The sequence below is a fragment of the Miniopterus natalensis genome, chromosome 4, assembly GCF_054644295.1.
Source record: "Miniopterus natalensis isolate mMinNat1 chromosome 4, mMinNat1.hap1, whole genome shotgun sequence".
NCBI lineage: Eukaryota > Metazoa > Chordata > Mammalia > Chiroptera > Miniopteridae > Miniopterus > Miniopterus natalensis.
The window spans coordinates 30,484,676-30,501,573 of record NC_142084.1 but is presented as its reverse complement, the minus strand read 5'-3'; the positions used below and the strand labels follow the sequence as shown (position 1 = coordinate 30,501,573).

The 16,898-nt window shown below is 35.7% G+C and overlaps 1 protein-coding gene across 1 annotated transcript in view; it reads right to left on the bottom strand.

The window, feature by feature from the left end:
• Positions 1-16,898, bottom strand: part of LARP1B (La ribonucleoprotein 1B) — a 79,108-nt gene that overhangs the window by 6,045 nt on the left and 56,165 nt on the right. Inside the window, exons 12-16 of the mRNA XM_087816479.1 lie at positions 16,687-16,810; positions 7,607-7,776; positions 7,055-7,161; positions 2,629-2,789; positions 1,962-2,106 (exon numbers count right to left, since the gene is read on the bottom strand). Coding sequence (XP_087672605.1) covers positions 1,962-2,106; positions 2,629-2,789; positions 7,055-7,161; positions 7,607-7,776; positions 16,687-16,810 — 707 coding nt within the window. The remainder of the gene's footprint in view (positions 1-1,961; positions 2,107-2,628; positions 2,790-7,054; positions 7,162-7,606; positions 7,777-16,686; positions 16,811-16,898) is intronic.

Here is a 16,898-nt window from a genome sequence, read left to right as displayed (position 1 = left end):
CTATAGGCACACTCAAAATTGCCCCGGAACACTTCTCAAAAAAGCAAGGTGTAACCTGGACAAAAAGAACCGGTTAGCAAAGCAGAGGGAGGAAGAAGAGAACGAGCAGAGGTAAGAATATGTATAGACGTCTGGATGCGAGAGAGCTTGGTTCACTCAGAGAACACGTAGTTCAGTACCACTGCTGCCTAAAAAACTAACAGCAGGGAAAATGAGATTGGACAGGTAAGTCAGGACATAGCACGACTTTTTCTTGGCTCAAGCATGTATTAATTTGAGGATGTATATGCACACGCAAGTGAAGTCTGTGATGGTGGAGGGAAGAGAGAGAAAAATCTTTCAAATTTCATTTGGCCTTTAGGCCAGTCCCTAAAATGGTCCCAAATGATCCTACCTCCTGACATTCACAACCTTGTACAATGCCCCACTACACTGATGGGTCTATGAACAACACAATATGGCAGAAGTGATGGTACATCACTTTCAAGGATAGATTACATAAGACAAGGAGGCTTCCTTCTTAGAATTTCTCCCTCTTTTGTTGCTCACCAGCTGAGGGAATTCATGTTGTGAGATGTCCTATTGCAGAGGCCTATATGGTGAGGAACTCCTGCCCCTAGCCACGTGAGTGAGCTTGAAGAGGATCCTCCAGCCAGAGTCAAGTCTTTAGACACTGTAGTCTATGTAACACTTCAACTGCAATTTCATAAGAGATTGAGCAAGGACAACCCAGCTAAGCTATTCCTGGGGTCTTGACCCACAGAAACTGTGGACAAAATAAATGTTTGTTGTTTTAAGCTTCTGAGTTTGGGGGTAATTCAGTACGCAGCAATAGAAAACTAGTACAGCCCTCCCTCTACTTATGTAGTGCTACTTTCACAGTTCAAAACTGGTTTACTTTTCCGTACTAGTTTTTACAAAGGAACCCCATGGTCTGGGAAAACATATTTGCCAAGGATGTATCTAATGAGGGGATAATTTCCAAAGTGTACAAAGAACTCATACTACTCAGCAAGACGAAGACAAACAACCCAATTAAGAAGTGGGCAAAGAACCTGAATAGACACTTCTCCAAGAGGACATACAGATGGCCAAGAGACATTTGAGAAAATGCTCAAAGTCGCTAATCATAAGAGAGATGCAAATTAAAACCACAATGAGGTATCACTTCACACCCGTAAGAATGGCTGCCATCAACAAATCAACAAACAACATGTGCTGGCGAGGGTGTGGAGAAAGGGGAACCCTAGTACACTGCTGGTGGGAATGCAGACTGGTGCAGCCACTATGGAAAACAGTATGGAGGTTCCTCAAAAAATTAAAAATGGAGCTGCCTTTTGACCCAGTGATCCCACTTCTAGGAATATATCCTAAGAATCCTGAAACACTAATCAGAAAGAATATATGCACCCTGATGTTCACAGCAGCGCAGTTTACAATAGCTAAGATCTGGAAACAGCCCAAGTGCCCATCAGTAGATGAGTGGATAAAAAAGCTGTGAGACATTCACACCATGGAATACTACGCAGCTGTAAAGAAGAAGGTTCTTGTACCCTTTGGGACAGTATGGAGGGAACTGGAGAATATTATGCTAAGTGAAATAAGCCAGGCAGGGAAAGACAAACATCACATGATCTCGCTTATATGTGGAATCTAAAGAACTTAATAAACTGATGAACAGAATAGATTCAGTGACATGGAAGCATAGATCAGACTGACGAATCTCAGAGGGACAGAGGAGGGTGGGTGGGTGGAGGGGAAGAGAGTAATCAAAGAATTTATATGCATATATGCACAACCCAAGGACACGGACAATGGTGGGGAGGGGGACTGGGGAGGGGGGTGGAATGGGGTAGAATGGGTCATTGGGGAGATAAAGGGACATTTGTAATATTTTAAATAAAAATAAAAAAAATTAAAAATAAAAACTCCAAGTATGAAAATATGAAAAAATATTGGACCTGTAATTTTCTTTTGCATCTTCCCAAGCAAGTTGTTTAAATTCCTCGTACATTTTTTTATTGAAGTGGTCTCTGAGGAAAAAGGACCAGAAACGAAAGAGGGTGTTCATTTCTTGGGACTGGCCAACTCCCAAGCGCTTTCTGTCTGGAAAAAGTTAAAATAATAAAACATTTTAAAAATATACTTATTAAAGTCAAAACAGATGTTTTACATAGCTTAAAGTAAAGAAAGCTGAAACATATTAATCCTCAAAATGTATTTGGGTTTCTTCTAAATAAATATAAGCATTTGTCAAAAGTAACAAGAATAGCCCGGCCGGGCGTGGCTCAGCGGTTGAGCGTCGACCTAGGATCCAGGCGATCGGGGTTCGATACCCAGTCAGGGCACATGCCCGGGTTGCGGGGCTCGATCCCCAGTCGGGGGCGTGCAGGAGGCAGCCGATCAATGACTCTCTCATCATTGATGTTTCTATCTCTCTCTCTCCCTTCCTTCCTCTCTCTGAAATCAATAAAGATATATTTTAAAAAAAAAAAGTAACAAGAATATAGTAAACTTTATTTAATATGTGTCTAAGCTACAAAATACATGAATAAGAATATATATATAAACACATTTAGAATTACATTTTAATTTTAAATATAGCCATGTAAAAGACAAGCATCTTACCACTTAGGCATCTTCGATGATACTTGTGGTACACTTGTTGGGTAAAGCCATTTTCCTTCAAAAGTTCATGAGAAGGGTGCTGGAACTTTGGGAATGAGTGAGGAGTACATCCATAACTTCCTATGAGTTGTGCACCTTCTGAAGGTGAAGCATTTGAACTGCTGTTTGAGGAGGGGGAAAAAAGCCTTCAAATTAAAATATCAAGAACCAAGTGTTTAAACCAATTTGCACTACTTGTTCACTACTGAGAATACGAGCAAAAGAAAAGGCATTAGTCCCCAAAAGTATCCTAAACTAATGACATACAGATCTACATATGAATTGTTATGTTCAACACACAGGTAAATGAAGTTGATTTAAAAAAGTCATAAATTCATAATATAAAACAGTAACTAGAAGCAGATAATTGAATACCTACCTTATTTCTCTTCTAGATCCATTATTAATTTAGTTTAGACAATTTTTTTTTTGCTATGGTACTGAAAAAATTTTCAATTTTCTTGAATAATCAGGCTAATGATGTAATTTGAGTAAGTGGAAATAATGAATAAAATCTAGCAGAAAAGCAATAATTTCATTATCCCAAAGACATATCTGCAATTTTGTAAATCAATTCCACTTCTGAAATATCTCCTAAATTTGTCTCTTTTCATTTGCACCCCATTATTAAAATTTAGGCTTTCTGACTCTCTCAATGGAACTTTATCCTTGTTTTTCTATTTCCCTTCTCTATCTTGCCACCAAAGTGATCATCCTAAGACACTGATCTAAATTGGTGGTTGTCAACGTGCAGTCTGTGGGTGCTTAAAGGGGTTCCCAGAACTTTTCAGAAAGTCTGCAAGGTCAAAACTATTTTTACAGTAATACTAAAATAGTATTTGCTCTTTTTACCGTGTTAACATTTGTACTAATGATACTAAAGAATGGTATATAAAATCCCTGATGCAAACCAAGACAGTGGCACCAAATTTCACTAAGTGATTGTATTATTTACTGCTATGCACTTACAGTTTTTTTTAAGCTTTTTAAAAAATGTTGTATTGATTTCAGAGAGAGGAAGGGACAGGGAGAGAGAGATAGGAACATCAATGATGAGAAAGTCATTGATTGGCTGCCTCCTGCATGCCCCCGACTGGGGATCAAGCCCGAAAACTGGGGTATGTGCCCTGACTGGGAATCGAACCATGACCTTCTGGCTCATAGGTTGACATCCAACCATTGAGCCACATCAGCAGGGCCACACTTGCAATTTTTGATGTCCTTGATAAAGCAAAAAAAAATTCATGAAATCTCAACCATTAAGTATAGGTCTTATTGGGTGTGACAAAATGGACAGAAACTTTAGTTTTGCTAAATGAGAAAGTTCTGGAGATGTTTCACAACAATGTGAATATACTTAACACTACTAAACAAAACAATACACTTAAAAATAGTTAAGACAGCCCTAGCCAGTTTTGCTAAGTGGTTAGAGCCTCTGCCTGAGGACTGAAGGGTCTGAGGTTTGATTCTGGTCAAGGGCACGTACCTCAGTTGCAGGCTCAATCCCCGGACTGTGCCGCATGCAGGAGGCAACCAATCAATGTGTCTCTCTCACATCGATGTTTCCCTCTCTCTCTCCCTTCTGCTCTCTCTGAAAAAGCAATGATCTTCAGGTGAGGATTAAAAAAGTTTTTTTAAAATAGTTAAGACAGTAAATTTTATATTATGTGGTTTTTATCACAATTAGAAAAAATGGTAGGAAGCATAAAGCCCTTTTATGGCATATCAAAGTCAATGGACTAAATGTCTGTTGAATTCCAAGCCCCCAATGTGATGGTATTAAGAAGTAATTAAGTCATGATGGTAGAGCTCTTATGAGTGGGATTAGTGCCATTCTTATAAGAAGAGACATGAGAGCTTACATCCTCTCTCTCTCTGCTCTCCAGCATGTAAAGATACAATAAGATGGCCATTTTCAAACTGCAAATGGCCATTTTCAATCTGGGCCCTCACCAGATACTGGATATGTTGACACCTTAACCTTGGAACTGTGAGAAATAAAGGTTTATAGTTTAAGCTGCCCAGTCTATAGCATACTCATTATAGTAGTTCGAATGAAGAGAGTTGTCTTAAGTCAAAGCATGCCTATGATAAAGTTATAAATTGAAATAGGTGACTTTTTCATGGAATACCTTTTTTTTTAAATCCTCACTCAAGGATAATTTTTCCATTTCTTTTCAGAGAGAATGGAAGGGAAAGACAGAGAGAGAGACAGAGAGGGGGAGGGAAGAGAGAGAGAGGGAGGGGGGAGGGAGGAAAACATCAATGTGAGAGACATGACGATTGGTTGCTTCCCACACCCACCCTGACCAGGGCCGGGAACTGAGGTACGTTCCCTTGGCCAAAATCGAACCAGACTCTTCAGTCCGCAGTCCAATGCTCTAACCACTGCACCAAATCAGTTAGGGCTCCGATAGCTTTTAATGTAACAGTAGAAAAAATTCACTGAGTATAAAAAGGTCATTGATATGGTTCGATATTCCACATTGCAACTAACTTTTTAAAAAACTACCACCCATTCAGCCTTGGTATAATATCAAACAAGAATACCTACAATTATCTGAAAAGGCTATTAAATATTCCTCCGTTTCCTGAATTTTACTCCTCTATTTCAACAAAATCAACAATTACAATTCAATTATGTTAACATATAATAGCTTTATTATTGATATTTTTTAAATGAATATTTACCTTTTTTCAGTTTTACTTTTTAATTCAGTAAATTATATAACTTCAAAACAATAGCTCTTTGAAGTCCTCAATAATTTTTTTTTTTTTAAATATATCTTTACTGATTTCAGGGAGAGGGAGAGAGAGATAGAAACATCAATGATGAGAGAGTCATGGATCGGCTGCCTTCTACACACCCCCTGCTGGGGATCGAGCCCGTAACTCAGCATGTGCGCTGACTGGGAATCGAACCACAACCTCCTGGATCATAGGTCAATGCTCATCCGCTAAGCCACGCCCAGCTGGGCCTCAATAATTTTTTAAAAGTATAAAAAAGTCCTTAGACCAAAAGGTTTGAAAACTATATCACAGAATAAGCCCAATTTTTTCAGCAGGATATTCAAAAGGACCTGATCAAACCCTGACATAATTTTTACAAGAATCATTTCCCATAAAATCCCATTATGGTATTCTTATATCCTAGGTTCCTGGTATATATAAGTTATGTGCCTTGTACTACATCACCATATATTTTTATATTTCTGGTAACTTTGCTATTTTCTCCCTTATAAGTCCATTACCTATTTCCCGCTTTGGCCTGTTAAAATCTATCAAGACCAATACTACTGTCCATGCCCAGTGAAGTTTCTCATGACACCCCCCAGTTAGGGTGATCCTTCTTGCCCTTCTTATAACAACTGATTTGAACATATATACGCTATAATTATATCTCAACCAGAAATATCTCTCAAACTAGGCAATCTCACTAAAGGCATAAAACACATCTCTTACATCCTAATAAACCATTCCACCAAATACAGAACTTTTCATATAGTAGTAGGTATTCAAAAAACATTTGTGGAAGTATGAATAAAAGTTTAACCAACCTGCCTATGATTAAACAGTGGTGCACTTAACCTCCAAACTGCAGGAAAAAACCTTTTTGCTATGTGGTTAATTAATACATTTGTTCACACAAGGTTCATAACTACCTAGACATGGGGAAGATAAAATAGTTTCATTCACCTGGTCATTTACTAAGTACTACCCACGCCCGGCACTGAGGTTCTGCCCTCCATGAACTTACTGTTTGAAGAAGACATACAAAATTTTAAATAATGCCTGTAAAACATTTAACATCAGTGCCTCAGGCATTACTGAAAGAACATAGTGTTAGCCAGCATTAAATAATTCCACTACAATGACTATACCATTACTGACATGCATCACAAAGAGCCAGAAAGAAAGAACTTTCAAAAGAACGAGCAGTGAGAGACAAGGGAAAGCAGAAGGTAAATAATCCCTGCAGTGCAATAGAAGGCAAAGTTATCTGCTGAGAAATATGGGGTACAGGGGAAGCCCAGGAGCCCCTCTCCAGTAGGAGTCAATTAGAGATTAGTGAAAAAACTGTAGATGACACAGGTATTAGAAGCAAAGAATTCCTCTGATGGGCTTTTCACAGCATACTGGACAGGACACAGCTGAGGAAAGAATTAGTAAACTTGAATATACATTAATCAAAATTATCAGAAAAAGAGTAGAAAAAAAGATCAGATCATCCAAGAATATTTACTTCTCCTTCTTTGGTTGCTTTTTATTATTTTCATTGTTCCATAATTTGCTAACATTAATTTTAAGTATTTCCAAATATCTAATTATTAACTGTTTTCAACAAACTTAAAATCAAGAACAAAGCCATGTTTGACAAGTATAGTACCTGAGAGAGGGTGTTCTTGGCCCATGATCTCTGGAATCCATTACCCAACCAACATGACACTCTAGAGGAGGATTTGTACTATGTCTTGTTTTTCTCTTTCTTGGACTCTAAAGAAAAGTCAAACATTGCAATTACTTTCACTAGTATGAACTTCACAAGTAAATTAAAACCCTCTAACTGTAAACCAACTCAAACATTTTCATACTGTGGATGACACATTATGAAATCATATGAAGTCACAAAACTCAAACTATCACATACTAGTTACAAAACTTAACAAGGCCCTTAGCTAGGCTTCAGCCCAAGGATTAAAGGAAATACAATTTAGCATAATTCTTCATTACACCTTCTGATCATCTTTTATTACACTACTCAACTGTAAAGAAGTTATTGCTTAACCTGAGAAAACATCACTATGGTAAAATACCATTTTTTAATGAATTCTTACAATCTAAAATATACATTTTTAAATGTGATAGAAACTAAAAAGTCTCATTGTCTAATGTTAAAGGATACAGAATGCAGGCTTATATTTCTGGTTGTTTTGTGTACCTTTATATCAAGGGCTTTTGATTCTTTAACCACAGGATAAAATCTTGGTGTTTTGTTTGGATCTTGTAACCTGGGTGTTCGAGGTGTTTTGGGTGTCCTTGCAGGATAAATTCTAGGAGATTCTGGAACTGCTGTTGGCAGTGAACACACCGTTGTTGCTGAAGATATTTCTGAAACAACAAACAGCTTCTGAGCTAATTCATCAGGCAAATCAGCAAAACGAAGTTATTAAAAGTATGTGAATGCTAAGAAAATATTTTACTTTGAGAAAAAGGATAATTCTGAAATTCTCTGTGCTCAAAGGGTTTCTTCATTAGAAACAGTTCAAATATATAAGAATAAAAAATAAAACACTGTCTACACATTACCTAGCTTTTCTAAATTTTAATTTTGCTGTATCTGTTTCTTTTCTTTCTTTTCTATTTTTTTTTTTTTAAGAAAAATAGCCTGGAGCCCACTGTCTAACCTTCCCTAATCATATTTTGCTTTTCCTCCTTAGAGATAACCAGAGTCTTAAATTTGAGATTTTTATCTATTATTTTACATGTAATACTATTTTGCATAATTAACTTTATAAAAGTGACATCATACTATATGTATCATTTTGAAAGCTTTTTCAGTCACTATTTTGTTTGTTACTTGAATATTCAAGTTCTATTTGCATAGCTTTGGTTTATTCATATTACTGCAGAATATTATGCTGCTACACAAATATATCAAAATGTATTGATTCTCCTGAAAATCCACATTTATGTTACTTCCAATTTTTGGGTATAATCAACAAGTCTGCAATGAAGATTGTTGAACATGCCTCCTGCTACAGGTGTGAGCGTATCTCTAGTGTCTATATCTGAAATGGAAATGCTGAGTAAAATGGCACATGCATCTTCTGACTTACTAAATACTGACTGCACGCTGCTTTCTATAGTGGCTTCACCAATTTATAATCTCACCAGCAGCATTTAAAAGCCCCAGCAATTTTACAACCTGGTCAAGACTGGATTTTGTTCAGACTTTTAAGTATTTTTCCATCTCATGAGATTTCAATGGTATTTGTATTTCCCTGTTTACTAGTGAAGTTGAGCATATTTTCATATGCATAGTCATCACTCAGATTTCCCCTTCTGTGAGCTTTCCATTCATATCCTTTGGCCATTTTTCTATTGGATTGTTTCACTAATTAGTGTGTGAAAAATCCCATGGTAAGATACTAAATAAGCAAGCACATGAATCAAGTAGTAGTGTCAAAAACATAAGCTCCAGCTCTGGCTGGAGAGGCTCAGTTGGTTAGAGTGTCAACCTGTACACCAAAAAGTGGAGGATTCAATTCCTGATCAGGGCACACACCAGGTTGCAGGTTTGATCCCTGGTCCAGGCTCGTGCAGGAGGCAACTAATCAGTGTTTCTCTCTCATATCGATCTTTCTCTCTCTCTCCCCTCCTCTCTCTAAAAATCAATTTTAAAAAATGTAAGCTCCAATTCTAGATTTCTTCAGACTTAACTTCTTTAGATTCATACAATAACCTTTTAATCATTCAACAAATATTGAATGCCCATTATATGTCAAGCCCTATTCTAGACACAAGTTTATAAGTTCAAAGGTGACCCTACCCACTCTATTACCTAGTCTCCCTGACTTGCCATCTCCCCTCCCAATTCACTTTTCGTACTGTTACCAGAATGATTATTCTGAGAAGCAAATTAAGTCATTTTGTACTTCTATCTAAAATCTTTCAGTGTTTCCCTTTTGCCTCTAGTAGAAGTCTAGGCTCTTTATCATGACATATATGGCTTTCCTGATTTTGCCACCTCTGTATTTTATTCTTTTAATGTTTGATTTATTAAATTAAAATTTATTTTCTTACATATCATGCTATTAGAGGCTAAGGCCAAGTCCCAGTGCTTCCCTGAAAGCAAGGGCCACAATCTTATATTAGTACCCTAGTGCCTATACTAGCACCTAGGAAAAAGTATATCCCTACCAAATGGCTGATCAACTTAACTGAATTGTGTTAATGCTGATTTTCCTTGTACCAAAAAAAAATAATAATAATCTCAAGGATAAAAATATGATCCTATACTGGAATTGTATGTAAAATTCAGTGCCTTTGTAAAAGATCTAGGAGCGGTAACAACCCAGAAACAGTAAGATTCCTAGCAACCAGACTATGGTCTCTAAATTCCATTTCCCACTGACTAGGTCTGCTAGAAGAAATAAAGTATGGAGCAAAGCATAACATGACCCTGGGAAATCTTGAGCCAGACAGCAATGAGGTTAATAAAGAAAATACTAGCTTGGCCCAGCCAGCATGGCTCAGTGGTTGAGCATCAACCTATGATCCAGGAGACCATGGTTCGATTCCATGGTTCGATGCCCAGGTTGCAGGCTCAATTCCCACCCAGCACGGGGCATGCAGGAGGCAGCTGATCAATGACTCTCATCATTGATGTTTCTATTTCTCTCTCCCTCTCCTTTCCTCTCTGAAATAAAGAAAAACATAAAAAATAAAAAAAGAACAAAATACTAGCTTAGGTCATGAGGACACAAAAAAAACTTTAGGGTGTCCCATCAGTAAAATGAAGTGATCTGACCACTAAAAATAATGACTGAAATGAAATAAACACATGAGCCCAGCCGGGTGTGGCTCAGCGGTTGAGTGTCAACCTAGGATCCAGGAGATTGGGGTTCAGTTCCTGGTCAGGGCACGTGCCCGGGTTGCAGGCTCGGTCCCCAGTCGGGGGAGTGCAGGAGGCGGCCGATCAATGACTCTCATCATTGATGTTTCTCTCTCTCTCTCCCTCTCCCTTTCTCTCTCTGAAATCAATAAAGATATATTTTAAAAAAAGAAAAAAAGAAACACATGAAATAAATAAGCTCCATAAGTTCATAAAAGCTCTTTAAACCTTAATCATATTTGTAGATTGCTGGGGCACCAACTCATTTTCTGAAAATTGAGAAATTGAATAAAAGGAAAGAAACAAGTTATTTACCCTTCTTTTCCTGTAAAAATTGAGTATCAGCGTAACCAAAGAATTGATAAAAGAATATTCTTTAAAGAACTGAAGGTAAGAAATACAGGATAAAAGAAATAAAAAAGACTACTGTGAGTCCATATTTAACATGACTGACAGGTTCTGTGACTTTAATCAAAACAACATATAACAAAACCAATTTTACCACAGGCTCATTGATATAAACAAGAGTTAAGTTCCTATCACGTCTTAAAAAAATGATGAATGAAATGACATTATTTAAGGACCTGCTGTATATTGCAACTTTAAATAGAAGATCTAGGGAATACTCATGAATGACTGCATAAAAACCATTTGGTAAAACACTGAAGGGAAATTCAACACCAAAGACATAATCCATGGAAGAAATAATTGATAAGCTGGACTTCATTAAAAGTAAAAATGTCTGCTCTGCAAATGACATTGTAAAGAGAATGAGAAGACAAGCCACAGATTGAAAGAAAATACTTGCAAAAGACACAGCTGATAAAGGACTGCTACCCAAAATAACCCAAGAACTCTTAAAACTCAACAAGAAAACATCTCAATTTAAAAATGAGCCAAAGATCTGAACAGATGTCTTAAAGAAGGTATACAGATGGCAAAAAAAGCAAATAAAAAGATGCTCCACATCATATGCCATCAGAGAAATATAAATTAATACAAGATACCACAACACACCTATTAGAATAGCCAAAATCCAGAACACTGACACCACCAAATACTGTAGAGGATGTGGAGCAATAGGAACTTTCTCTCATTCATTGGTGGTGGGAACTTCCACAAAAATAGTACAAGCCAGAATAAACAATAGTTTGGTTGTTTCTAAAACTAAACATACTATTACTATACAACCTAGTAACTGCCCTCCTTAGTACTTACCCAAAGGAGCAGAAAACCTGCACATGGAAGTTTATAGCAGCTCTAGTCATAATTGCCCAAATTTGGAAGCAACCAAGATGTCCTTCAGTAGCAGGTAATGGATAAATTGTGGTACATTCAGACAACGGACTATTATTCAGAGCTAAAAAGAAAAACGCTACCAAGCCATGAAAAGACATGGAGGAAACATAAGGGCATATTACTAAGTGTAAGAATCCAATCTGTAAAGGCTACACGCTGTATGATTCCAACTACTCAATATTCTGGAAATGGAAAACTATAAACAGTAAAAAGATCTGTGATTGCCAGTGGGGGTGGTAGGGGTGGGGGTGAAAGGTATGAATAGACAAAACGGAGAGGATTTTTAGAGCAGTGAAACTATTCTGTATGATAGTATGATAGATAACATGTCATTAAACAAAACCCTAGGGATGTGCAACACCAAGAACGAAATCTATGTAAACTACAAACTCTGAGTGATTTCTAGAGCAGTGAAAATACTATGTATAATACTATAACAATGGATACATGTCATCATAAATTTGTCCAAACCCACAGAATGTACAACACCAAGAGTAAACACTAATGTAAACAATGGACTCTGGGTGATTATAACGTGTCAATGCAAGTTCATCAATTGTAACCTGTGTACCACTCTGATGTAGAATGCTATGGGGAAGCAACATCCTTCACCAGATGGATGATGGCCATGTAAGTTGGAGGCTTGGAGTACAAAGGAAATCTCTGTGCCTTCCTGTTAATTTTGCTGTGAGCCTAAAACTGATTAAAAAAAAAAAGTTGAAGGGAAACTTTACGATGAATGGATCAGGCTGATAACATCTAAACCTAATGATCAGGTAAATCAAAACATCAGTAAAAGTTAGCCTGAAAGACTTTATATGATGCACTAGGAAATAAACAACTTCTCATAGGAAACAGTCTAGCCACTAGAAAAATAAAAACCTGAAAATACTAAATCCTCAATATCTAAATACCATTTCCACCATTTCCTAAGAGAGGAAATAAACAAACACATTAAATGATATGAAGATGCAATCAAGTAAATAATAAGAAATCCTGTGACAAATTAACCAGTATCTCTGACAAATCACGGGCATAGAAAAACAAAAGAAGAGGTATGATAATAGATTAAGAGTGACTTCATGGTCCTATCTATCAAATGCAGTATGTGTACCTTGTTTGGTCCTGATTCAACCAACCAATTTCAAAAAGATATATTTCATACAATCAGGAACAACCAAACATAAACTGGGCAGTAAATAATATTAAGGAATTAATGCTAATTTTATGTGAAATAATGATATTGTGAAAATTTATACATAACCATTTGTAATATACAATGAGTATTTATAACAGAAGTGATATGTCTGAGATTCAATATAATACGAGAAATAGGTGGGGAACAAGGCACAGATAGAGAATATCAAACTATTAACACTTGCTGAAATTAGGTGAGATAGGTACACAGGGGTTCATTACACAGACCTCCCCACTTTAATTTATATCTCAACATTCTCCTATGAAAAAGTTAAGGTTTATTTCAGTTTTATACTTATTTTATATCAGGTTTAATTCAGTGTGAATTTTACCCATCTATGGAGTACATCTATTATCTCAAAAGAAATATTTTACAGAATTTTTACAGCATATCATATACCAATTTATAATATCTTGACATATTATCAAAAAGTAGTTAAGACAAGAACAGGTACAAAAAATATTTATAGTAGATAAAAATTTTATTACTATACATATGTGATTAAGGAACAAAAATGTATTAAAGTTTTTTTAAATCAACTACAAGCCTCAAATGACATCTAAATATCTAGATACTATAACTTCTTTTTAACCAAAATCATGAGCCATTTCTTGTACATAAATGTTAAAACCAGAATTTTTCATAACAGCCAAAACTGGAAAAAATCCAAATATTCAGCAATTGGATAAACAAAATGTGTCTGTCCATACTACAGAATACTACTTAGCAATAAAAAGGAGCAAAGTACTGACATAGGCCACAACATGGATTAACCTCAAAAATATTATATTAATTGAAATAACCAGACATATGACTCTTTATATAAAATTTCTAGGAAATACAAAAACATACAGACAGACAACAGATTACTGGTTACTTTCAGACTGAAACTGAGTGGTGAGGCTAACTGCAAATGATCACAGGGAACTTTTCAGCACAACGGACTTGTCCTAAAACTGAATTGTGGTGCTGGTGTACAACTATACAAACTTACTGAAACTCATCAAACTATATACTTAATGTGGGTTAATTTTATGGTATGTAAATGATGCCTCAAAAAAGCTGTAAAAAACAAAAGACTAGGCCATCTACTCTTTAGGGAACCTCAACTGTGATGGTTTACCACACAGATTCTGCTAAAAGTTTATCAGAGAAGACTGATATTTCAGAGGACTAGGCTAAAGCACTGATTTTCAAAGTGTATTCCCAACCAATGATATCAACATGGCTGAGAAATCTGTTAAAAATGCATATTCTTTGGTCCCACTTCAACTTACTAAAACCAGAAACACTGGGTACAGAGCCCTTTAACTGGTTTTAACAAGCTTCACAGGTGACTCTGATACTTGCTAAAGTTTAAGAACTACTGGACTAAGGGGTAAGCTAACTATTCTACTACTTAAGACTTTCCAAAATGTATTACTACCAAATTAAATCATTGTACAGTTGCATACCTAGACCATGTGAAACTTGCCCATAGTACTCATTGTTTTTATAGACAGGAATTGCCTTTATAAAAACAGAACATAATATTATGCTGTTTGTGTTACTGAAAGCTTATAATAAAATTGCTACATGCCTTGGCCAGTGTGGCTCAGTGGTTGAGAGTCATCCCATGCACCAAGAAGTCTTCAGTTTGATTCCTGCTCAGGGCACATGCCTGGGTTGCAGGCTCAATCCCCAGTAAGGGGTGTGCAGGAGGCAGCTGATCAGTGTTTCACTCTCACATCAATATTTCTCTCTCTCTCTAAAAAGAATACATATATATACTACATGACAACTGGCACTTTATTTTTTTAATAAATAAGCCTGGCTGGTGTGGCTCAGCAGTTGAGCATCAACCTATGATCCAGGAGATCGAAGTTTGATTCCCAGTCCGGGCACATGCCTGAGTTGCAGGTTCAATCTCCAGTAGGGGTCGTGCAGGGGGCAACCAATCAATGACTCTCTCATCATTGATGTTTCCCTCTCTCTCTCTCTCTCTCTCAAATCAATAAAGACATAATTTTAAAAAATAAAAATAAATAATTAAAATGCCATTGAAGCAAGACTCAGCAAATTTTTCTGTAAATGCCAAAAATTAACTTTTTTGGCTTTTCCAGTCATAAAGTCTAGTAGAGGAGAAAGAGTACAGAGATTTAAAAAAAATTTTAAAGATATAATAGCTCATATACATCATATGCTAATTGCTAAAAACTTAAATAAAAATTCTTAAAAGTAGCTAGAGAAAAATAATTATGTATCAGTAAGATTGATAACAGAAACAGGAAAATTTCCACTCACTCAAAAATTAAACAACACATTCCTAAATAATCCATAGATCAAAGAGGAAGTTTTAAGAGAAATGAGAGTATTTTGAAGGAAAGGAAAATTAAAATACAACATATCAAAATTGGTAAAATGTAGTTAAAACAGTGCTTAAAGTAAAATATATATGATTGAATGCCTATAATAGAAAAGTCTCAAGTCAATAATTTAAACTTCACTCTTCATATCAAAATTGATGCGACACACCTAAAATAATGCTTAAAATTTATAGCATTAATTATTTATAACAGAAAAGTTCTCAAATCAATTATCTAAGCTTTTGCCTTAAGAAACTAAAAAAGGAGTAGCAAAATAAACCCAAACCAAGCAGAAAGAAATATTAAAGATTAGCTTTGAAAATAACCAATTGGGAAAAGTATAGATCAATGAAAATAAAAGCTTCCCTTAAAAATATATATCAAATTCAAAAATGTCAAGCCTTTGTAGCAAAATAATACTTATAGAAAATTCAGGACCAGAAAACAGGTTGAATGAACTGATGAAGATACAATCAATAAAATTGAGAATGTAAAAAAATCTACAGGATAAACAATCCTAGTTCTTCAACAATAAATTGCAAGGAAACATAATAGTTATGGCTCTAGAGACTAAAAGAGCCATATCAACCTACTGCATTGTCTGGAACTTATATAGATACTGACTTTTTTTAAACATGATGAATGAGGAAATTTGAAAACTAAAGTATTTGATATTAAGAAATTACTGTTAATTTTAGATGTGATAATGGTATTGTGTTATTTCTGTTAAAAGAGATGGTCCTTATATTTTTAAAGACATACAGAATGTTTAGAAATGAAAAAATATTGGGAGTTAGCTTCAAAAGAATCAAGTGTGAGGTAAAGAAAATAAATGGGGTTGAGATGAAACAAAATTGGCTATGGTCTGCTAAAGTAACTAATGGTTAGGTAATGAGTACATGGGGGTTTCATTATATAATTTGCTTTATTTTTGTATATGTTTAAAGTTTTCCAAATTAAGAGTTCTTCTTTAACCTGACTTCAGAGAAGACTGTACCAAAATCACTTATACTTCCCTGAAAAAGTTAGATTAATTTTATGACTATTCCAAATGTATTTACATTTTCATACAAAACTAAGACCTTAAAACAAAAGAAAGAGCTAGTGGTATATTTTTTAAAATTAGAAAGTCAGTGAAAATTTTCCTTTATTTCGAGAAGTGAAACATTCCCACAATCTCAGACTCAAAAGACACACATAAAGGACCAACTGATTTTGCCTACTTTACAAAAAGTAAGTGCCCAGGTTTGAGCACGATCTGGTTGCTATAACAGATGACTCCTAGGCCACCTTGTAATTACCAGACTACTCACCAAGAGTAAAGTGGGATTCAAACTCTGTCCATTTACTACTAGGCTGGTCTTACCAATTTTACAATCGATATTTTTAGGTCTCTAAAATGTTTTGAAGTTCACCAAAATATAAATAAAAAGTTGAGTTTTAAAATTCTAGCCTTTTACCAGATACCTAAATGTTTTCATAAATAAAGGAGCAAACTTTAAAAACAATTTAGAACTGCTCTAATAGCATTCAGACACTTACACGAAAGCAGATTTACATACCTTGCCTGGACTGTGAAGGTGCTACAGGAACTTCTTGGTTTGGCTCAAAAGGAAGTTCAGGTGTTAGGTTTTCAAACTGCTCTTTACTAATGAGATTTAGCTTCTTAAAGTTCTCAACTTCTTGCTGAAGTAGAATGGAGGAATCTAATTACTAAACTGGCTAACAGCGTAACCAACAGACAATAATTGATACCAACCTCAGAAAATGAGTT